The sequence below is a fragment of the Lissotriton vulgaris genome, chromosome 5 (assembly GCF_964263255.1).
Source record: "Lissotriton vulgaris chromosome 5, aLisVul1.2, whole genome shotgun sequence".
Lineage (NCBI taxonomy): Eukaryota > Metazoa > Chordata > Amphibia > Caudata > Salamandridae > Lissotriton > Lissotriton vulgaris.
The window spans coordinates 1603086106-1603110547 of NC_141693.1; the positions used below are offsets into that span (position 1 = coordinate 1603086106).

Consider the following 24442-nt stretch of genomic DNA (forward strand, 5'->3'; position numbering starts at 1 on the left):
GGCCAGACTGACAAATGCACTTGGGTAGACAGACAAACCACACAGAAGACGATCAGTGGGACAGTGGACAGAGAGTCAGGGGTAGACAGACAAATCACACAGAAGACGGTCAGTGGGACAGTAGACAGTGAGGACAGGGGGTAGATGGACATGTCACACAGAAGAATCTCAGTGTGACAGAAGAGTCAGGAGACAGGTACAGCGAGCAGATGCACGGACACCCATAGAGACACATGGATAAATGTACAGTCGTGGTTCTTACTGTCGGGGCTTCTCTGTGGACTGTCGGGCACGTTCTGGGGGCTGCCGGAGCCACCCTGTGGACTGCTCGAGGCGCTTCCGATGCCGGAGTCCTCCAAGTACTGCGAGCTGCTGACTGTGGGCACAGACTCCTCCTCCACCTCTGCCTCCTGCAATGGGACGTGAGAAGGCAGACTTTGAACAAACTGCTTTGCAAACACAATTCTGAGCTTATAAGGACCCCCACGACAAACAGGCGAAGGTCGGTGACCTATGTCCACATTCTCACCAACCATCATCAGCACATAAACCAAGATCACCAGTAGGAGCTCACGTTCACAACCAGAAAAAAAACATGTGTTAAAATAATTCGAATTTTTTAATGTTTCGTACATTTTATTTTCAGGTTTTGTGTACCATATCAGCAAAACACAATATAAACAGCAATCATCTTTTTTCTAGCCTCCCGAGACTGTGATTTACTAAAAGGTATTCCTACCCGCCAGGATGGGTTTCAGTTAACACTGTGGAGGTAGGATTTTCCTTATAACTACCAAACCCACAGAATGCCAAGTCCAATTCCATGTGTGTTGGATCCTTAAACAGAATCGTCAATGTATGCTGCATTGCCTAGGTTTTGATGTGCAGTATACAAGCATGCTGGCATAAAAGTCTTCGATAGAACAGTTTAGCACAGCACACACTAGAGCATGTGAGGAGGTGAATAAAAGAGGTGCAAGTCTGGGCAATGATGGCCTCCTCTCTGCCCCTCTGAAATTCTGGTGGGCCTTTGGGTTTGCCAGAAGGTCTGGAGGCCCCAGAGAAGCCTAGACACAGCTGGTTCTGGAGGCTAGAGGGCGTATGGTTCTATATTCAGAGAGCAGATACGATTTTTTAGTAAGACACATACATTTCCCTAAAAACTTAATTTGAGGGGAAGTTATGATTAGGATACAAAACCTAAACACCATAGAAATGTACCAGTTATGCTGAGCAACAAATCGAGGCCTCTCCTGTCACAGCCACCTACACCCCTCTGGTGTAGAAATGATTTCATTGGCTGGGTTTGTAGCCAGTCTTTATGAATGTGTGAGTGTGTAGCAGTAAAATAACAACTACCTTTTACCAGGCACTGAGATGACTGTAAAATCACATATATTTTGTGATACACTAATAATTAATTTACTCCCTACAGGGTATTGTTTGTTTTTGGCTCATTACTTATTTACTAAATGCTGGCACCGTAGCACACTGGTTTGGCCTAGTTTTGGGGCAGGAGACCCCATTCACTTGATTGTACAGGTTTCTGCTTGGGTTGCTGCAACAGCAACAGCAATAATTACAAAATCAGGGACAACTTTAATTCATTGTATCTCCAAAAAACTATCCATAGATAGAAGCTTAAAGGTTGCCCAAAGACAGCGTGCAGGGAATAATAGAAAGTGTCTGGTCGTTGGCCAGGTATGTTGCATTGTCTGCATAGATTCATGTATGTGTTTGTGGGGGTTACATGCATACGGACAATGCTTGCTTTCCTATCGGTTCTGACTAGAACCCGTGGAAAGGAGGTTCTTACCATGCAGACGAGGATGGATGTTCGCTTGGGCTTCACCTCGTCTTCAGAGGACACATCCTTGGTTTCCTCCTTCACCTTTCGCTTCCTGCTGTTGGACGCCTCTTTTACTAAATGAAAAGAAGAGTGGTAAGAGAAGAGACCACACAAACTGTAGACTAAAAGAGACTATTCAATATGTCCTTTTAAAGACCTCAAACACCATCTGACAACGGACACCAAAACATACCCTCTTTTGACAGAGGCCATTGAGATATTGTTTACATAATGGACCACCAGATTTTCTTTGTCGACAAAGTACCAAATACCATTTATCAAACGACACTATGAAAACCACGATCAGAAACCCCCAAAGGCCTTTTACTATAGAGAACACAAAACGTCCTCTGCAAAATGACATAGCATATACCACCTGACAATAAGTTTCCCAACACAGCCTTTGCCAACTAGAATCTTCACAGGACATCTGCTAGTAGTAGCCATGTAAAATCTCTGGTAATCATAACCACCTCTATTAACAGAGGCTACCAACTGCTTTCTTCCAGCAGAGACCACAAAAAGTCCTATGCCAACAGAGGCCACAAACAAATATTTACCAAAATGAAAAGACAAAACCCATATACTGATGAAACAACAAATATCCCCTGGAAATACAGACCAAAAAACATAATTATTATGAACTAAGAACCAAATGCCGTCTACCAAAAGAAACAACAAAATGCCTCTGCCAAAAGTGATAGTTAACAATCTCTTTAAGTACAGACGACTCACACATATCTCGGATTAAAAAGACCACTAAATACTCTCTGCCAGCAGGATCTATGAATAGCCTCTGTCAACAGTGAATACCATATATCTTCAGTTAAAAAAGACAAAAACACATCCTCTGCCAGGTTAGGTCATCAAATAACCACTCGCAAGACACCATGTAAAAGCCTCTAGTGACAGGGAACATTGCATATCATCAGCCACCAGAGTCTATCAAAGAACGTACAAGAGACTATCATCAGCTTCATGACCATTTATAATTCCACTAGCATCGCGATGATCCCAGCTAAAAAGACCCTCTGCCAACACAGAACTTTAGATACCATAACAGCGTCAAACAAAGACTAACTACGTACAGATACCATCAAACACTCTTTGCCAAGATAGACAACCAAAACAACTGTGACAACAAAGACCACATAATAATGCCTTCTATTAGGGACTACAGTGCTGGCACGAGGGGTCATCAAATATATTCTAAAAATTGAAACCACTAAATGCTTTTTGCCAAGAGAGATCACAAAATACCTGTCCAAAAAGACATCCACAATTGCTACCAACCTAACACCGTTCTGATTAAAAACGATTATGTGTCCAGTGCACCTTCAGCTGCTGCTGCCTTCCATCTCCTTAATGGTCCTGACCTCTCCCTCCCTTCATGTAAAAACAGCCCTTTTAGTGTGTTTAAAACCTTACCATATTTTTGTTTCATATCCCTCACTTTTGTTGTATACGCATATATGTAGCTATTTATTCCATTTGCTGTACATTCCCAAACTGATTCTTACTTTTCTATAGGCCTGTTCACAAATTTCCATAGCATACTGCATGCATCCGTATGCCGATGTGTACAGTTTTACAGACACACTGTTGTTCTGTAGTGCTCGCTGGTGCTCTCACCACTCTGCTCTCCTGGTGGCACCAGGCGGTAGACCTTGTATGGCTCAGAGATGTCTAGCTGGCAGCGATCCGGCACTTCAGCAAACTCGGGGCTCTTGTTGAGGGCGCAGCGCAACCGTGTCTTCCATGTGGCAGCCTCCATCTTGTCTCCATCTTTGTACTTGTTCTTGAAAATTGCCCAGGCCTGAAGAACAGAACCAGATTAGATTTAATCTTGGACTCAAGGCTCACCTCACAAACTCATTTTCACCACTTCAACGGCCCGCTACTGTTGAAATAACTGACATTTTAGTTCTTGTTTCAAAGTATTATAAGAAGACATGGGCTTTATGACAGGATGGATCGTAGTCCGGACTCTGGGCCAACTCCCTGCCAAGGATTGCCTTCTTTAGTGCCTTTTCTTCCATTTTCAATTTTAAGATTTGAAGAAGGCGGGAGTCTGAGCTCCATAGCGGTCTCTGACCACGTCAGATGGCCAATGCCAGGGATGGATAGGATTTGGATATCTAATGGGTAATTAAGGGTAGTTTACCAATACATCTTACTTTAAGGGGAACCAAGGGAGTGTGATTGAGACTGGAGAGGTAAATTAAATAATTTTTGTGCTAGTGGACAACCTAGCTGAACACGGCCCCACTGGGCTCCGCTAAGACTGGAATGGTGCCGTTTGGAAAAGAAATCAGAAGGAACTCCATTTTAAATGGGATGAGATTCAAGTTGGTGCCATCATCCAGGATTGGATTTCAGCTATAGCCTGATCTGCTATCTGAATGTAATGAGGAAACTGTTCAAATAGAGCTGGAAGTTGTCAACAAAAAAGTGGTGCGTGAGGTTTGAGATTCAAATGAAAGGAGAGAGTAAGGACCCTTGCAGGTCACCTTTCTAATGTGATATGGGTTTGGAGGGAGTTAGTTTTGGAGGTATGGAATGAACCATCTGAGATCTATTTCCCTCAGCCTGTTCATATGCTTAAGAAATTTGAGTAAGGTGGAGTGATCTACAGATTCTGCTGACAGATCCAAAAGGATAAGAGAGGGAGGTGTCCTCTTTACCTACAATACAAAGTTCATCAGTCATCACCTTTTTGTTTAGAACTGCTGTTTCCATGATACATCCTAGTCTCAAACTATATTGAAGTATATAAAGGAGATTGGTTCTGGCAATGCTTGCTCTCTGCTGATGCCCCACCCCAGCTCACCAATCAGGCTCCTTGTTGTTTCACCACACAGCAACACACCTTGAAAATGGCAGCGTCCTCATGATGGCGAAAGTCCTGCTTGCCTCCGTGCTTCCAGGGAATACGGAAACTGGTATGGTCCGGGTCATCCCAGGTCAGACCAGGGTACTTCCCACTGTCCACTTGTTCAATCATCCATTGCTTGAGCTTCCTCGTGGATCGGACGTAGTTGGCAGCCATCCTAAGGAATATAAGACAATCAACTTAGTGTTCAATAGAATTTGCAGATTTCAAATATTGTTAGTGCTGAGATATCACACTCTGAGGTGGGAGAGGGCCTTAGACACCATTACTACCGTCTCTCTTATCTTGTCCTAATACTTTAAGCCTGCCCAGTGTCACACATCAGGCGTGACGCTAACGCATTTCAGTGGGGTGTTCCCGCATCACCGCACTGAAATGCATTGTCACGCATTTTGCCTCTCACTGACCGGGCTGCCAACGTCAGCCTGCCTGGTGCTAGCAGGCGCGCAGGTGCCTCTGCACCTGTGTGCAATGCGCCCGGCCGCAGCAGACTCCACTTGCAGCTGCCAGCAGGCTCAGTAACAATAATCTGCCCTGCTGCCGAGATTGAAATTACCGCCTGCTGCGCAGAGCCGCCGCTGACTGCCCAATACAAGAGACCCGGCGAGGCCTGCCCTCGTTGCGTTATCAGGCTGTTGTGGTGCCGGGGAAGGGGGAAAGAGGGTGAAGGGTTGTGACCTCACGTCCTGAACAGGAAGGAAGTGAGGTCCCTGTCAGAAGCGCTACGCCGGGGCCGGTGACTCGAGGAGTATTGTGCTCATCAGTAGGTCCCTCTCAGTGAGTCTGAGAGTCAGAGTGTGCGCTGCTGCCTGCGCAGGAGGCAATACTTTATCAATATATATTACCGGCGCCAGCGGGACGGCACTCGACCCAGGACCTCAGGCTTCCTGAGTCACCGGCGAACCTGTGCAGCACTATAGCAGCAGAGCTGCAGTGCTGGCATCTGACTTCACGGCACCAACGGCCTCAGCTGAGCTGCCACAAGAAGTCATGATTAAGTAAACACCTGAAACAGTGACTGTATGCTTTAAAATATTAGTAAACACTTCTGTGCCATATGTGATTTTAGATAACTCTTACAGCCTGCACATGACACACACTGGTCCAAGTACTCTTAGGTAGCACGGACCCCGGACAGGGAGGCCAGGCCGCTCAACTATTTATGAATTATTACGGCTCACTGTATCTTTTTGAGATAATACTGCCAGACTGTGAACTACATTAGTCAGCCTCTCCCTCCTCCTGAGGCTTGCCCTGACCCCCTGTCCCCGATGCCTCATTGTGTCGTATGTTAATGGCCTAGAATACCCACGTAATTTATTCTTTGCCTCAGATTAATAATAAATTATGGGCGGCGCTGAGCGCCCTTCTGTAATCAGCTAATTGATTTTTTATTAAACTGCTGTTTTTTAAACAAATGAGTCTGTGGCCGGGTTGTGACCCCTGGGCTATGTGTGTACCCTTCCATTTTTGGTGCATTACAGCTGTTTTAAGGTCTTCTTAGAGTTTCTCGATGCTCAAATGGGTGTGATTTCTGATATGTAAAATGTTTCACTCATCGTTGTTGAAATGTCACTCATAATACCGCTGAAATTACAAAAATGTCACACATAGCAATCTGTAACCTTGGCAGCTATGTACTTAAGATATTGATGTATAGACATACACCCTGCAGCTAAAACATAATTTTTAAGGCTTTCCTGCACACAAAGAGGACTCTACAATAGCCATTTCGGTTTTTGTCTGCCTTCAGACAAATGCTCTACTGCTATACAAGTAAGTGTGCCATTGTTTTGATCGGTACAGGCTAATCAGACACCTGATGCCCACAGGTGCCCTTGACTTGGATAATTCAGGTGACAATGGTGTGGGGTGTGTTAGTCGCACACCATGCACAGACTGGCAGTTACCACAGTGTTGAGAGTCTGTGAGGGATTCTGAGAAAATAAACAGTATTTGGCCGTTCCTTCTGGTTTATTGTTCTTTAGTCCACAAAAACAGCCAGAGGACTATTTCAACGCATTTTTGAGCTCGTTGTCGAAGGTTTGAAATGGACTGTAACTTCAGGTTATATGCATATCGAGTTTCCGTTGTTAAGAATGATTCTTGTGAGATAGTATTTGTGGTAGCGGCGCAGCTGGCGGAGACACCTTGCTTCCTGTTGTCGAGGCGCAGCATTTTGAGCTCTGAACATTAATGTCACAAATCATTCTAATCAGGTCCGTCTAGAGACTAAAGTCCTCTGCACAACATGGAAAATACGTGCAGCACCGCTGCTCTCTTTGTTTAGTCCCTGGCCTGCCGAATGTTTTTCCTCCAGCGCGTTTGACGATCTGCACGTCCCCCGGACGTGCGGGTTACTCAATGTGTACCTGACCTCCAACCGCCCGGAGATGTGGTTACTGCCACACATCTTAGAGTATGTGGGGGATTGTATTGGTGCTCATTGAAATGTTGTTCAAGTTTTTATTTTTTTATTTTTCAATTTTATATAGCTCGAACTCGAACCTAATGGATTTTGTTTGGAGCGTTTTACTCGAGCACCAATTACATTAGTTACACATTCATTAGGTCTCGTAGCGAAAACACAGCGCGTAAGCGCTGTGTCTCGCCAGAGATCTTTTGTTGCTGACTCTGCTTCCCAGGAGACAGCACCGGCCACGCGCATCTCGCAAAAGGCGATCGGCGCAGGCCACGCGCGCGCGAACGCGCTCGCCGTGTCTGTCTCCTGGAAAGCGCATACATACACAGGCACACTTCCCACTGTACGCATGCGCACACACACAAGCGCACATACACGCACGCACACATACAGAGACCCCCGTCGCGCACACACACACACGCTCCTCCGTCGCACACACACACGCTCGCACACACAAGCGCACCGCCCCCAGTCTACTTACCGCCAGTCAGGTCTTTCCCCTCATCTCGTGCACAAGCTGCGCTGGACACCAGTTTATGCATCCCCTCTCCTCGCGGGCCACAGTCCAAGTCGTATGTCATAACTTCGGGGCGGGGCTATCGGTTGGGGACGGAGTCCGGCAAGGCGTGGCGCGTTAGAGCTTTGGGATTGTTGTGACGTCACCAACCGGTGCCGGACCGGAAGGAACGTGCAGGTACTTTGTTAGCTGTGCCAATACTCTGCCATTAAAAGTGCAGATACTCTGCTATTGAAAGTGCTGGTTCTCTGCTGGAAGAGCAGGTACTCTGTTAGAAGTTCCGATACTCTGCTATTAAAAGTGCAGATACTCTGCTGTTAAAAGTGCAGATACTCTGCTATCGAAGGTGCTGGTTCTCAGCTAGTAGTAGCGGTGCTCTGCTACTGAAGGTCCAGCCTCCTGCGGCGGTTTAACCCCTTGCTTTCCAGAAGCACTAAGGAGCGCTGCGTTTGATGGTGTTGGCGGTGGGAGGGGCTGGACCAGGAGTCGCCGTATGATGTGATGAGAGATGCTTCCGTCTTGGGCGCACCAGGCACCTCTTGAGGGAGGGGGGGTAGCACAGGTGCCGCCCCTCCCCTCCCCGCCCATAGGCTGCAGGTGACCTGGGAGGAGGCAGCAGAGAGCTGCAGCCCCGCACCTGTGCACACCTGACGCGCGCCGGACTCACCACACCCGCTCTGGACGTGCCGGATCAGAGCACTCCCACCCGTCCAACAAGTAACAGAGGCCCCCGTCCCCCACAGGCACCTCAAGACCCCCCAAACTGACGGGGAGAGAGAGGACTGGACCCCCTTAAGGAAAGTAAGTGCCGTTAATGGAGACGGGGGTGGGGTGGGCTGGGGTCTGGAACCTGTGAGGAGAGGGGGCTGCAATCTGCGCGTTCGACATTGTAATGCCGCTCACGAGGCAGCCGAGTTAGCTGAGTTATTTGCTGCCCCTGCTGCATTGACAGTTGTGCAAGACACAGGTCCCACGTTTAATCTCTGCGCTGACTCGGCTTCTAACCCTTCCACAACTCGCCACATTATCCCATGTGTAGTGCTACGAATCCTTAAGAATCTGTCAGGAAGCACTACACAAAAACTGTAGTTTGCTGTTTCGAATTCCCTTTATTTTTCGAATGTCCAGGGGAAACACACGAGCACCCACAGTGCTGTCACGGTCTGCAGTTACAATCCGATGCCATCAAACCCGCACACCGACACCCACGCTGTCTTTAAAACCATGCCACCCTTCACACAGACACTCCTACACAACTCTCAACGATAACCTCGACCTACACGGAAGCACCTTTCCCCCTTCCACTCAGGCACCGCAACCTGCACGCTGGCGCCCCCTGACTACATCCTACACACAGAGTAGCACTGACAGACTCTGATGCACTGACTGGCCACACTTCTACCCCATTGCCATAGTATCCCTCACCCAACCAGCACTAACAGCCCAGGCAACACACTCCCCCTCGCACTCTCCACACACTGAGCCACTAGACCCTGTCACTGCACACCGACAAACCCCACCTTCACACCTCCCTATCACTGACAGACTCCCCAGACTACCACCCTGTCACCTGTGACCCTGCCACCCATCAGTATGCTCGCCGGATGACAGCCTCACCATGCCTCCCTACTTCATGAAACACGAAAAAACGAGCATGGCACAAGAGTGAAAAAATAAACCCAGCAGCCATGTCTCAAGTTTTCAACAGCCAAGTTATTCTAAAGTGTCTTTCTTTATTACTGCAAAAAAGCAACACCACAGGGCAATATTGTACACGTGTTTACAGCAGCATCCCTAACCTATGCAACAAACTCACACAGCCCCCTCCTCCCCCCAGTATTTCCCAGTAGCCCCATCTTCTTTATGCAAGCCTCAATAGTAGCACAGCTGCGCGCAGCCCCCCCTCCCCCGCACAACGTCACACTTTACGGCTAATTCGACAGAACGCAGGCATGTACCAAACAATACATTCAGTGCACGCACTTTCAAACAGCATCCTTCCAGTTCGCACTTACTGAAACAGTGTGCACTGCTGCCCCTCGCAGACTGCGACGGAGATCAGTGTGGAGTGACTGCTCGTAACATGCATATGTGGAGTGGCGGGCCGATATATCCATGATTGATAAACTCGATAAGATGCCGAAAGCGGTGACGTACGAGTCATTTGGGGCCCTTTGTTAGTAGATCAGGAGAGGTGTATTTCAACTCTGTACAAAGGGACAGTGCGCCGTGAGGTGCATCATCAGAGCTGTGTGAATAATAACAGCTGTGAGCCCATGCCTGAGGTGCATCATCAGAGCTGTGTGAATAATAACTGCGTCAGCCCAGTGTCAGAGCTGTGTGAATAATAACAGCTGTGAGCCCGTGCGTTAGGTGCATCATTAGAGCTGTGTGAATAATAACTGCGTCAGCCCCGTGCTGAGGTGCATCATCAGAGCTGTGTGAATAATAACAGCTGTGAGCCCGAGGCTGAGGTGCATCATCAGAGCTGTGTGAATAAGAACTGCGTCAGCCCCGTGCGTGAGGTGCATCATCAGAGCTGTGTGAATAATAACAGCTGTGAGCCTGTGCCTGAGGTGCATCATCAGAGCTGTGTGAATAATAACGGCTGTGAGCAACAGCATACTCTTGCACACACTCTCACTGCTCATCAATTCAAAGTTTGCTAAAAACTTTATGCAACGCATTGGCATACACAATGCCAATATCTCAAACTTTAATGCTGCGAGACCTATTGCATTGCAAATGCTTGTTTTTTATAGGCATGGGGAGATTATGTGATTTGCCCAGAATCACAGGATGTTGAGCCAACGCCGAGACTGGAACCCGGTTCCCCAGTTCCAAAGTCGGCAGCTCTGACCGTTGAGTCCAGTGCAAGTGCACAGGCCTTCTTACCTGCCCCCCGCCCCCGCCAGTGGAGAGACTGCCAACTGGGCCTCCTGTTAAAGGTACATCTAGTCCTCCATTGCTCGAGTGTCTTGCCTATTGTCAAGTGTTGGACTTGCGGGCAGCAGGTCCTTTAGATGTGCGTGTTTCAGTGTGACCAAACATTCTCAATGAGTAAATGCTGAGGCCCATTTGAATTTGGTGTGCATGGCTGCACAATATGGCGCTTCTCTGCCAGGGGGTTCTGTCCATGCAGGCCATGACATCTGCACGCCTCCTGCTCATGACCCTTCTACAAAACCAGTCTTGCCTGTTGGGTGGAGGGAGGTTGCCATTCATTCCCTTTGGGTATTCTTCGCTATGGTAAAACCCACTCCTCCACCTCTCCCTTTGTTGCCGGCTGTCGAACAGAGTTGGCATCATTTTCCTGGTCTCTGCACACATACACCCCTTGACCCGTTGTAAATGTAAATGTAAATCCAGTACTTGTATAGCGCACAAATAACCCCCTCGGCGCTGGGGGCCGTTGGGAAGATTAAGCGAGCTATTGCCCAGAGTCGCATGGTGCTGGGCAGACCCCTGCCGCCGGAGCCGGGGATCGAACCGTGATCCCTAGCGTCCAGCGTCAGTTGCCCTGGCCGCGCGCCACACCCCTCCCTGTCTAGCCTTAGACTCCTTACTCTAGAAGCCCCCGAAAAGCACAAGGGAAGATGCACCCATCAATAGGAGAAGAATTTGAATTTTGGATAAATCATAGTGCCAATATCGGCAACACACCCAACCCGCAAACACAGCAATACCATAATAAAGAACAAACAAGACACATTGGTTGTTGGAAAAAACATTGCTGCAGGTTCATTTTGCATAAGAAATATGCCAACATGGTGGGTCAACTTAAGGGCGATCCAAGGGCTGGCAGCCCCTCTGCTACCTGCCCACCTGATGAGCCAAATTGCACCATGGCCTAACCAATCGTGCAAACAATTTTGGGGGATTACCCCATACATCCTGTGGACCACCAGTCCACCCATTTACTCATACGGCTTCAAGGGGGGGGGGGGGGGGGGGGAGTATCCAGGCAAGCCCCCGGTTGCTCATGTTTACAAGCGCCCAAAGGAGTAATGGGGCGTGGACGTTCCTCCAGGGTCCTGCCATAAGGACGGCGTGGAACCTCAGCGCAAAAGGATTGCCAGATGGGCGGGGGAGGTAAATATACCTGGCCCCCGCCCACTCGGAGAGCCGGAAATAACGAAATGGAGTTCCGGACCCTGGATGTCCAGACACTAGCCCGTCGGGTCTGTGTCTCATGTGGCACTAAGGTGGCCGCCCTCTTATGGGGGCCCCCTGCATGGGCCAGGGGCAGCCTCAGAAGTTCAGTTGCCACAGGTATTGTGTTAGGACTCCCAAAGTTAGATGAAAACTATCTCCCTCCCTCTCCGAGCTAGTAACTTTTACATGATCTGAAACCCAGAAGACACTTTTCATGGACTTGCAGATCCTTTGCATGGAGTTACTCAACCTCAGCCTGTGGCTAGGCATAGATCCCTGGAGCCCCTTGCTGCTGTAACCTGTAGGAGATGCAGAGACGGAGTGTGGGGCCTGGAGCTGCCCGGACTGCCAGAAGGCCCAGTTGATTAAAAACCTGCATGACGTATTAATCATGGATCTAGGAATGCCGGTATCCACTGACTCTTCAGGAGGTGAAGACTTAACAGTACTAACCAAATTAATTGCCAATACTGCTCCTATATCTTGGCTCGGATGGATTAGAGCAACACTCCGCAGCAAATAAAAGGGTTGAGGGGGGATATGGCTGACAGAGAAAGAGACATCGGAACTTGGGTTGATTTGCCTTATTACATATAAGATGCAATGTACACTATTTTAGATCATCTTGGCTTCCATAGAACCAAATTACCTTCAAGTTAAAGAGATGGGCCATGGCAGGTAAGCCTATAAAATGAGTGGAGTCCACCGAGTAAAACATTATTCAGGACTTTCCTGAACATTAGATGATTTTGGAGGTGACAGATATGAATAGGGAAGTCATTGTAGAGTTTAGGGCCCAAATTACACAGTGACCTACCACCATTGCTCAAAAAGTACATATAGGGGAGGTAAAATTATTATATTTTTTTTAATAAGCTACAGCGCAGGGGGAATTAAGATGTGTGCAAGGAGAAGCATTTGCAGAGACAGGAGCAGTAGTGCCGACAGAATATCTTATGCTTAAGACAGTCTTAAAAACAACCCTTACTTCACCTGCAGCCAGCGAAGTGTTGAAGCAGGTGTATTTTATCATATAGTACCCCAGGCCTACTCTGCCCACACCTGAGGTATGAGACCCTTATCCTTGCCCTGCCAGCCTAATTTGTAGGCCTTTTGATAAGTTGACCAGAGTTCTGCATCCAATTTTCTGAACAGCAGGCTCTAGGCCTGTCTGACTAATATTCCCAGCCAGCTTCTCTCTGTGAGGCATGCTACTCCAGACTGAATAGCGCCCACCTTTCCCGTGTGCGAAAAGTTCACTGTCTCAAAGTTCAGTGTCTCTCACTCTACCCTGTCTACATATAGCACACCACATCCTGGGCACGTCTGACCATGAGAACAGGGAATTTCCCACCATACAGACCAGGGTGATGGATGTGGCAACCAAGACATTGCTATATATTTTATTCCTAACATTAATTTTTTTCCGCTTCACCTATGCAACTTGAGACGAGCGCTTAGCCTGAGAACATAACCCTTGACCTAGTCTATGATCTGCATTTAGTAGGATAAGCGTGACACTTCTTATACATGTGCGACTGTTGGAAAGCTAATCAGCATCTGTGAGGTCTGCACAAATAACATGAGTACATTTGTCCTTCACTGGGAACCAAACACCCTATTGTAGCGCCTGACTCTCAGAGGGTAGCATTGCAGAGCAGTCTGTGGCTTACTCAAGGGAGTTGGTGTGGGCTAGTAATTGCCATTTGCAGATGCGCAAAAATAACACTCAATAATTGATTGTCCAGTCTGTACTTTGCTCTATAAAAGTAAGAGTACATTTATTAAACACACTCACTACTCAATACTATGCACCAATTTACAAATATACATAAGCTGTTGGAATTACTTTGTGACATTGCATCACATCTCCACCCCTCCCGCAGGGGCGGTGGGGTCTAGTAATACCACTCCCATGTTTGCACATTGTTGGAACTGGCCCTTCTTGCAGGGTCATCCCCAAACTTTTTCCTTCTTCCTCCCTTATTTTGCCTGCCCCGTGGCTGTTGGCAATAGGACTCTGCGCACTTTACCACTGCTGATCAGTGCTAAAGTGCATATGCTCTCTGTTTAAAGTGTTATCATGATTGGATATACATGATTGGCATATTTGTATCACCATGAAGTCCCTAGTAAAGTGCACTGGGTGGGCCAGGGCTGGTGGTGACAAATGCTACTAGTGGGCCTGCAGCACTGATTGTGCCACCCACAGGAGTAGCTCTAAAATGGTGTCTCAGGCCTGCCACTGCAGTGCCTATGGGCAGTTTAGAAACTGCCATGTTCGCCTGGCCAGTGTCCCCACTGACCAGGCCTAACCCTTCCCTTTTTGTGCACATCAGTCACCCCTATGGAAGGCCCAAGGTACCCCCCTGGGCAGGGTGCAGTGTATGTGAAAGTATAGAGCATGTACTAGTGCAGGTGACATGCTCTGGTAGTGAATTACAGCCATTTTCGTTTTTCACTATTGTAAGGCTATCTTGCTCCATAGGTTAACATGGGGGATGCTGGCTACAGTGGTTAACAGCATTTCTTCCCATAGGAACAAGATAGGACATAAGTATCTAGTATCCCTGAACTCAGAATTTAATAACACATCTTTTAGGAAAGGTGTTTTTTAAATCCTGTGTTTGAGAACAGCACTTTTAGAAAGTTGCTGTTCTCTTGTCTGACCCTTCTGTGTGCCTGGGCCTGTTTGTGTATTGACTGTCTGGTTTGTGAGTGACAGGGGCTGGGGAATTCCCCAGGAGGCTGGATGAGTCAGCACTAGGCTGAATGAATGCATTGCAACCTGAGTGGTGGGAGGAGTTAGCACCTGGACCTGAATAGGGCTGTGCCTGCCTGCCACAATGCTGGCTCCACCTCCTGCTGGGCGGCTGAGGACCCTGCCCCTCACTCTGAAAGGAAAGATGCAGCCAGCAAAACAAAGTGCTCAGGATCCACCCAGAACTGGTTCAGACCGGGCTCAGGGCCCACATGCACAGAGAGAACAAAGACTTTAGGGGTATAAGTACAGGACCCCGGACAACAGAAAATTAGATCATCCTGGAATCAAGAAAGAACCTCTGCCAAGGAGAAAGCTGACTCTGAAGAAGGAAGACTGTCCTGCTGTTGCTCTGCTGGACTGACCTGCTGTTGCTTTGCTGCCAAGGAGAGGGGAAGGACTTTGCTGTGAGCTGTGTCCCCTGTCTTGAAGGAATCTCCAAGGGCCTGAGAAGAGCTGGCTCCCTGTTTTTGAAGTCCCAGGAACAAAAGGACTTCACCCCCAGTTTCCCTGAACTCTGCTGAGAGAGTTCTGTCCTTCCTAGAGTGCTTGATCCAGTTGTGGGGCCTCTGGAAGTTGTACCTGAGCTGGCAAGCATGAAACTAAGCTTGAGAGACTTTTGAAACTGAAAAGTGTTGCATCGCTCGCTTGCGGAGCGCATCCCCGACAGTGCGAGAAGTTTCCCGCCGCTACGAAGGTCGAGATCGGCGCAGCGCCTGACGCCGCTGCCGGAGCTGTCGCATCCTTCGTTTGCGGGACGCACCAGACCGGTGCGGGAGAATCGAACATCACTGCGAGTGTCGTCGCAGAGCCTGTCGTCGCTGGGTGAGATCACCGCACTGCTTGCTTGCGGACCGCATCACGTCGCTGCGAGCATCGTCGCAGAACCATCGCATCGAGGAGCTGCGAGAGAGAGGATCACCGCTGGACCGCGCATCGTCGCCCCGGAGATCGTCGCAGCCCCTACGAGATCATCGCATCGTGCCTTTGCAAGAACAGACTTCCTACGGAACCTACGCACCGGAATCCACGCAAGTGGCCTTCCTCCCCATACAGACCGGATTCGTCGCAACACGCCCGCTGCTGCAGCGGGGCTGTCGCATCGCCTCCCCAGGGTCTCAGGAGTAACGCATCGCTTGTTTTCCACCGCACCAGCTTCCTGCTTGTGGAACTTTGTTGCATCTAAAAGGTACTGTGAGTAAACGTGACGCAACTGTGAACTTTTCACGCATCTGTGGATTATTTTACCGCAACTTAAAGAACTTTGATTACAACCTGAAGAACTCTTTTGAAACCATATTCTTGAACTGTGTATGTTGGATTTTTGTCGTTTTGGTCTTGTGTAGTCTCAGGCCAAGCTACCTAGAGGGTGAGCAGGGGTTATCTAAGAGGGTTATCTCCTTGCCCTGACTAGAAGCAAGGGTCCCTATTTGGACAGTGGTACCTACCTCTGCCGACTAGAGACCCCCAGTTCTAACATTGGTGGTCAGGCAGTGGGATTTGAACTTGTATTTGTACTTGACCCACAGTAATTGGTGTACATCACTAGTGAGTGCAGACCACTACGCCACCGCATACTACGGTTAAGCTTTTTTGTTCTATTTTTGATCGTAACCCTGAAAGAATCCAAGCATCATGTCTCAGAATGGTAAACCAGCAAGTGATGTTGCAGAACTGGAGTTTGATATTGAAATGTTAAGTGATTACAAAGTAGGTCAACTCAGGCAGTTCTGCAGGAACTTTGGATGCCCCATGAAGCGCCGCTCCAAGAAGGAGGAGCTACAGGAGGCCTTAAGGGCCTGGTGGGAGACCAAAAAGGCTGGGGAGACAGATGATGCAGAAGTGGATGAGGATGCACAGAGGGATGGTTTCAGGCCACAGGATCTGCCTGTGTCCAGAGCAGCCTCAAGGGCTGGCAGCAACCATTCAGCTGAAAGTTTTTCCCCAGAGGAGTTGGAGGAAAACCAAAGGGCTAGAGATCATAAATTAGAAATGTGGAGGCTTGAAATGAAGATGAAGCAAATGGAAAAGGAAAGGGCGGCGGAGGAGAGCAAACATGCCCGTGCCCTGGAGGAATTGAAATTGTCCTTGGCCCATGAATTACGAATGAGGAAGCTTGAGATGGAGCTCAAGAGGCGTGAGGCCATGAGGGTCTCAGCTGAAGAAGAAACATGGGTAGCTCAAGAGAGGAGCTTTGCTGAGTTGGAGGTGGAGTCCAGCTCAGAGGGTGGCAGCATGGTTATGATATCTAGTGCTGAGAGAAAGGTACAAACACCCAGAGATGGGGCGCCTGACTTGAGGGAGGGGGTCAACATACACCAGGGGGTTCAGGTTTATGATGTAGTCCCAGTGGAGTGCAGTGTCCCTGAAGTAGATTGGGGGACTGGCACAGGGGACCATATTCCTAGTGGCGGGAGGGACACTCTACTGACTCTAGATGAGAGGTACAGGGAGAGGGATTCCCCCGTGGTAGAAACCTTGGTGTGTGTGTGTGTGAAGACCAGCCAGAAGATTGTGGGTTGTGTGACAGAGGCAGTCAGATACTGTCTTGCCAGTCTCAGGAGAGTGGTGTGGGGTACTTGTGTGAGGCACTGGAGGGTGAGGCAAAGGGTAGCTTGGTTAACAACTGTGGGGGGCTGTGTGATTCATTTGATGGAGAGCATATTTTAAGTCCCTGTTTTCCAGAGCTATGCCAACACCCGTGGAGTGTGAGTTCTCTCACCCCAGAAAACTTGCGTTGGAGGCAGACCTCTTGGTGGATTCCAGAGAGTCTGAGGAGGCATTGTGGAGTGATCCCAAAAGGAGTGGCTTAGATATCTTCCAGACCTGTGAGGTGGAGGAGGTTCAGTGTAGCCCGGTTAGGTCCCAGTGGGAGGGGTGTAGGGGCTCATGTCCGGTCTCAGTGGAGAAGGAATGAGTTTGGGATGGTGTGTCTCACGGTGCCCGAAACCCAGTCTCAGGGCCTGAAGGGTTCCTTAAGGGAACACCAGGATGGGGACCTAGACTGTACTTGTAGGCCATTTGAGGAGGAACTCCTAGTGTCCGGTGAACGGGGAGTGCCTGTAACCAGGCCTCCATCAGTTCTGGTGTTTGGCAGTGCCGCTCCATTTGGGAGGGTACAGAAGTCCAGACTGAGGGGTAAGAGGGGGAAGGAGTCCCCAGTGGGAGAACCAGTGGGCCAGGGACCAGTCAGAAGGGCTGAGTCTCCCAGGAGTGACCATGGTGACACCACTTCTGTCCTGGGGGATCTTCCCGCACTGTCAGGTGGACAGGGGTCGGGAGATCTGCGCCAGGCAGACTGTCACAGGACACATGAGTTGTGTGTCACCCTCAAGGGGGTACTATGTGAGTCCCCAGAAGTCTTGGGGTGCCAGGCGAATGCACAACCGCAGGTTTTGGTCCCTGGGTTGGGAGATCAGGTTCAGGATCTGCCTGACCTGGAAGGGAGGACATCTGTAACCTGGGTCCTGACCAATATGGTTCCCAGGGGTACCCCTCCAGTAGGGAGGGTGCAGCGCTCTGGAAGGGGGTGCAGAGGGAGGGAGCACTCGCCTCTGACCCCGGTGCAACCTGAGGGGTTAAACCCTAGGTTGGGAGACCAGTTGCTGGAGGGAGGTCCTGAACTGGTAGGAAAGTTGTGTTCTTGGTTGTCTTGGTGGACGGATACAGGTCCGGGACTGGTGGGTCAGTGCCAGAGTGTCAGACCTGAACTGACAAGAGAGAGAGTGGACAAAGGGTGCCAAGCACCTGGGGCTACTGCCCCCCACCCTCTGATGCCACAGGGGTTTGAGAGCCATGAGAGGCATGAGGCCTGGGTCTCATCCTTGATCACTGTTGGTGGTCACTGTGGCTTGCTGTTGGTCTGTTGGGACACACCTGTGAGGAAATTAAGGTTAGGTGCTGCACAGGTGGTGTCCACAGGTGAGGTGAAGGGTTCCATATGGATTGGCATGGTGGACCCTGAGAGTATGGATAGAGTGATACAACCAGGTTCAGGAAGGCGTAGAACAGGAATAGTGCCCTGCCGTTTGGGCCAGGTTCCGTGTTCTATCGCCTTAAGCAGGGAATCCCATCGAGGTATCGTTTGGTCTACCCTGGCTTTAGGCTGGAAGGGGGTTGTGTTGGAACTGGCCCTTCTTGCAGGGTCATCCCCAAACTTTTTCCTTCTTCCTCCCTTATTTTGCCTGCCCCGTGGCTGTTGGCAATAGGACTCTGCACACTTTACCACTGCTGATCAGTGCTAAAGTGCATATGCTCTCTGTTTAAAGTGTTATCATGATTGGATATACATGATTGGCATATTTGTATCACCATGAAGTCCCTAGTAAAGTGCACTGGGTGTGCCAGGGCTGGTGGTGACAAATGCTACTAGTGGGCCTGCAGCACTGATTGTGCCACCCACAGGAGTAGCTCTAAAATGGTGTCTCAGGCCTGCCACTGCAGTGCCTATGGGCAGTTTAGAAACTGCCATGTTCGCCTGGCCAGTGTCCCCACTGACCAGGCCTAACCATTCCCTTTTTGTGCACATCAGTCACCCCTATGGAAGGCCCAAGGTACCCCCCTGGGCAGGGTGCAGTGTATGTGAAAGGTAGAGCATGTACTAGTGCAGGTGAAATGCTCTGGTAGTGAATTACAGCCATTTTCGTTTTTCACTATTGTAAGGCTATCTTGCTCCATAGGTTAACATGGGGGATGCTGGCTACAGTGGTTAACAGCATTTCTTCCCATAGGAACAAGATAGGACATAAGTATCTAGTATCCCTGAACTCAGAATTTAATAACACATCTTTTAGGAAAGGTGGTTTTTAAATCCTGTGTTTGAGAACAGCACTTTTAGAAAGTTGCTGTTCTCTTGTCTGACCCTTCTGTGTGCCTGGGCCTGTTTGTGTATTGACTGTCTGGTTTGTGAGTGACAGGGGCTGGGGAATTCCCCAGGAGGCTGGATGAGTCAGCACTAGGCTGAATGAATGCATTGCAACCTGAGTGGTGGGAGGAGTTAGCACCTGGACCTGAATAAGGCTGTGCCTGCCTGCCACAATGCTGGCTCCACCTCCTGCTGGGCGGCTGAGGACTCTGCCCCTCACTCTGAAAGGAAAGATGCAGCCAGCAAAACAAAGTGCTCAGGATCCACCCAGAACTGGTTCAGACCGGGCTCAGGGCCCACATGCACAGAGAGAACAAAGACTTTAGGGGTATAAGTACAGGACCCCTGACAACAGAAAATTAGATCATCCTGGAATCAACAAAGAACCTCTGCCAAGGAGAAAGCTGACTCTGAAGAAGGAAGACTGTCCTGCTGTTGCTCTGCTGGACTGACCTGCTGTTGCTTTGCTGCCAAGGAGAGGGGAAGGACTTTGCTGTGAGCTGTGTCCCCTGTCTTGAAGGAATCTCCAAGGGCCTGAGAAGAGCTGGCTCCCTGTTTTTGAAGTCCCAGGAACAAAAGGACTTCACCCCCAGTTTCCCTGAACTCTGCTGAGAGAGTTCTGTCCTTCCTAGAGTGCTTGATCCAGTTGTGGGGCCTCTGGAAGTTGTACCTGAGCTGGGAAGCTTGAAACTAAGCTTGAGAGACTTTTGAAACTGAAAAGTGTTGCATCGCTCGCTTGCGGAGCGCATCCCCGACAGTGCGAGAAGTTTCCCGCCGCTACGAAGGTCGAGATCGGCGCAGCGCCTGACGCCGCTGCCGGAGCCGTCGCATCCTTCGTTTGCGGGACGCACCAGACCGGTGCGGGAGAATCGAACATCGCTGCGAGTGTCGTCGCAGAGCCTTTCGTCGCTGGGTGAGATCACCGCACCGCTTGCTTGCGGACCGCATCACGTCGCTGCGAGCATCGTCGCAGAACCATCGCATCGAGGAGCTGCGAGAGAGAGGATCACCGCTGGACCGCGCATCGTCGCCCCGGAGATCGTCGCAGCCCCTACGAGATCATCGCATCGTGCCTTTGCAAGAACAGACTTCCTACGGAACCTACGCACCGGAATCCACGCAAGTGGCCTTCCTCCCCATACAGACCGGATTCGTCGCAACACGCCCGCTGCTGCAGCGGGGCTGTCGCATCGCCTCCCCAGGGTCTCAGGAGTAACGCATCGCTTGTTTTCCACCGCACCAACTTCCTGCTTGTGGAACTTTGTTGCATCTAAAAGGTACTGTGAGTAAACGTGACGCAACTGTGAACTTTTCACGCATCTGTGGATTATTTTACCGCAACTTACAGAACTTTGATTACAACCTGAAGAACTCTTTTGAAACCATATTCTTGAACTGTGTATGTTGGATTTTTGTCATTTTGGTCTTGTGTAGTTTAGAATAAATACCTTTATTTTCCTAAACTGTTGTGGAATCAGTTTGTGGTGTTTTCACTGTGTTACTATGAGTGTTGGTACAAATACTTTACGCATTGCCTCTGGTTAGCCTAGACTGCTCAGGCCAAGCTACCTAGAGGGTGAGCAGGGGTTATCTAAGAGGGTTATCTCCTTGCCCTGACTAGAAGCAAGGGTCCCTATTTGGACAGTGGTACCTACCTCTGCCAACTAGAGACCCCCAGTTCTAACACACATCATCTTGCCCCAATGCAGTTAGTTGAACATAACCTGGAGCGAGGGCCCTGCGCACTGGCACCATCCCAATAGCGACCCCTCCCAAGTATTTAAACAAGCATTTAAATTAGGTAACACTGTCTTGGTGACACACAACCCTGACTGTGCATTTCCTAATAACCATGAAGTATGCACCTCTACATCTTAAGGGCTAGCTGTCTGCGTTCTTCACCTAAGCGCAGCAGCAAGAATACATGTTTAAGCAACACTTTAGAATGATAGTACCCATCACATTTGGGTATCATTAGAATGCATTGCAATTACAGCCCCAAAAGACATCACAGATGAAATGACAGGATTACGCATATACAGTCAGACACCCTGGCAGGAATGTCTGACAACATAACCCCACTTTGCTTATGACATCACTTTTATCCTGTACTTCACATTAAACACGTGACCATCATTCCCCCTAAAAGAAATAACCATTAGTAAATGCAGTTTGGTGCAATTACACCTCTTCACCTGCAGGGGATGCCCTTCTCCAGACATCCCAAACTCAGCCCTTAACTCCATGATGCACTTCACAATACACCCTCAGCTGTAGAACAAACATTCCAGCCCAGAAGGTGATAAATGCTGGCTAAGCCCTTGTGGGGTTATTCCTTTAAACTCCCCAGGACTCTTAGGGAGGGACATCTCTTCGTGCTGGGGGGAGACTGTGCTTCTCCAGCAGCTCCCCCATCACCTTTGCATTCATGTGGAGGTGACCCCGTCCTCCTGGGGCCACCACAAGCAAAGAAGGCTGCTTTTTACCCTTGCAGGTCAGTCCTGGCCTGCAAGGCATTATGGGAACTCTTGCATTTTGAAGTGGCGGCTCCCCCGCTGCGTCTAGGGGAGCCCCGATCTCGCTGGTGGCTTTGCCGCATCCCGCTCGTAGGTGGGGGGCCGGGTCCCTCCCGGACCCACAGGGGATTCATTGCTGCTCGGGGAGCCCACCCCCGGCTGCTCCTGCAGGTGAGTGCTGCTCTCTCTTCAGGGAGGCCACTGTGCAGGCAAGTAGCCCGGGGAGGCCACCCCCGGCTGCTCTGGCCGGCTCCCAGCATGGACCGCACCTCCGTGTGCGGCGGCGGGACCTGGCACATTCATTCTGGTCTGTCCACTCCGGCCGGCTGACATGGAGGTTCCTGCCGGTCCAGCGGACCTCGGGGGAGTGCAACGGCACTCCTCCCGCCTCCCTTCAGCTTCGGGGCCCGGGGATGGACTCCCGGGCCCCCTCAGTGAGTTTGGGGCCCGAGTTGGGGTCCTGGGCCCCTTTTCCTCTCTTAGCGGTGAGTGTGCCTGCACTCCCCGTCTTCACTTGTTTGCCGGGTGCCAGGGTGGGCTCTTGGCACCCCTGACTCCTGCATCTTCACGGGGAGCGCGACGGCGCTCTTTGGCTTCGGGGCCCGGGGATGGGATCCCGGGTCCCGCCCCCCTGAAGGGGAGCCCAGCTTCATTTTTTGGCGGGAGCCAGGGTGGGCTCCTGGCACCCCACGGGGGCACCTTCACGGAGAGCGCGATAGTGCTCCACAGATTACATCTTCGCGGGGCGCGATCGTGCTCCCCCGCCTCTATCTTTGGTGGGGGCCAGGGTGGTCCCCTGGCCCCTCTGCGGGGTACCTTCACGCTTCCTGGCTTCCCTTCCCCTTGGGGGCAGCCCCCGAGACCTGACCCACCCCGGGCAGGATCTCTGAGACCGGCGGCGGAGCCCCACGCACTTCGTCGTCGGTCTTCTTAGGGGTCAAAGGTCACCTACCTTCCGTGGGCCATATCTTAGCCACTGGGGATCCGATCTGCCCCATGTTTGCGTCTTATTGCTCCTGGTGGCGCCCCCCAGCCACTGGGAGCACTCTCCTTTGCCCTCTGGGTCTCCAAGAGGGTGCATTCTTCAGGGAGCGGTCTTCACTGGCTCTCCTCCTGGGTCTGTTGTCTCCCTGCGCAGAGGCCCCTGCTTCTGCGCACCGTTCCTGGGCTCTACTTATTTATTTATTTATTTATTGAGTTTTTAAAGTGCCACAGCTACCCGACAGGGTTTCCCGGCGCTAAGAAATTTCAGCTAGCAGAAGGCACGGAGAAAACTCAGTTATTGATTAAAAAGCCAGGTCTTAACAGCTTTACGAAAGCGAGCATAGCAGTCCTCGGAACGAATGTTCAGAGGAAGGGAGTTCCACAACTTGGGCCCTAGATAAGCGAACGACCTACCGCCCATTCTGGACAGTCTGAACTTTGGAACAGTAAAAAGAATTTGGGAAGAGGAGCGGAGGGAACGAGAAGGAGAGTAGATGTTCACAAGTGTTTGGAGATAACTGGGGGCAGTATTCTTCCTGATCTTGAACATATAGCTGAGTGCCTTAAATTTCACATGACTGTCCACCTTCAGCCAGTGAAGATCACGGAGGCGTCCCGCTATATGATCCCTTTTGCGACAGCCACTAAGCAGGCGTGCCGCGGCATTTTGCACAAGTTGAAGACGTCGCGTGACTGCCTTGGTTGCCCCTAGGTAGAGAATGTTACCATAGTCGAGCCGGGAGGTAACCAAGGCACTCACTACAGATCTCTGGGTGTCAGCTGGCAACATCCATAGGATCTTCTTCAGCCAGCGCAGGATGGTGAAGCAGATAGACGAGACCCTGTTAGCCTGACACTGCATTGTCAGATCACGGTCAATGACCACCCCGGTGAAGCAGATAGACGAGACCCTGTTAGCCTGACACTGCATTGTCAGATCACGGTCAATGACCACCCCCAAGTTGCGCACATGCTCCGATGGGAATGGAAGCGGGCCTGACTCCGAAGGCCAATGCCTGGAGGTCCAAAGGTCTTGCTTGTGCCCAAGGACCAGTACCTCTGTTTTCCCACCATTCAGCTTGAGAAGATTTTGGTTCATCCACCTGGCAATTTGCCCCAACCCAATCTGAAGGAGGGAGGCAGAGGCACTGTCAGACTGAGAGAGGAAAAAGACAACCTGTGTAAGTGAACAAGGTTAGTCCGACGCTGTCAGCGATATGAGCCAGTGGAGTAACATAAAGGTTAAAAAGAAGAGGGCTGAGAATAGAACCCTGGGGAACACCGTGAGGCTGGGGATAGATAGAGGAGGTAGCTGTGTGGGAGAAAGTTTGAAATGTACGATCAGTTAGGAATGAGGCTAACCAATCAAAAGCTAAATCTCCAATGCCCATATCGGCTAGGGATTCGAGAAGGATTTTATGCGAGACCGTATCGAACGCCGCGCTGAGATCAAGTTATATCAGCGCGGCAGACTCACCTCT

General features: G+C 50.1%; 1 protein-coding gene across 1 annotated transcript in view; it reads right to left on the reverse strand.

The window, feature by feature from the left end:
- IRF9 (interferon regulatory factor 9) overlaps positions 1–24442 on the reverse strand; it is a 137374-nt gene that overhangs the window by 100256 nt on the left and 12676 nt on the right. The window contains exons 2-5 of the mRNA XM_086923744.1: positions 4719–4899; positions 3482–3665; positions 1817–1923; positions 263–410 (exon numbers count right to left, since the gene is read on the reverse strand). Of these exons, the coding sequence (XP_086779870.1) occupies positions 263–410; positions 1817–1923; positions 3482–3665; positions 4719–4898 (619 nt within the window). The 5' untranslated portion in view covers position 4899. The remainder of the gene's footprint in view (positions 1–262; positions 411–1816; positions 1924–3481; positions 3666–4718; positions 4900–24442) is intronic.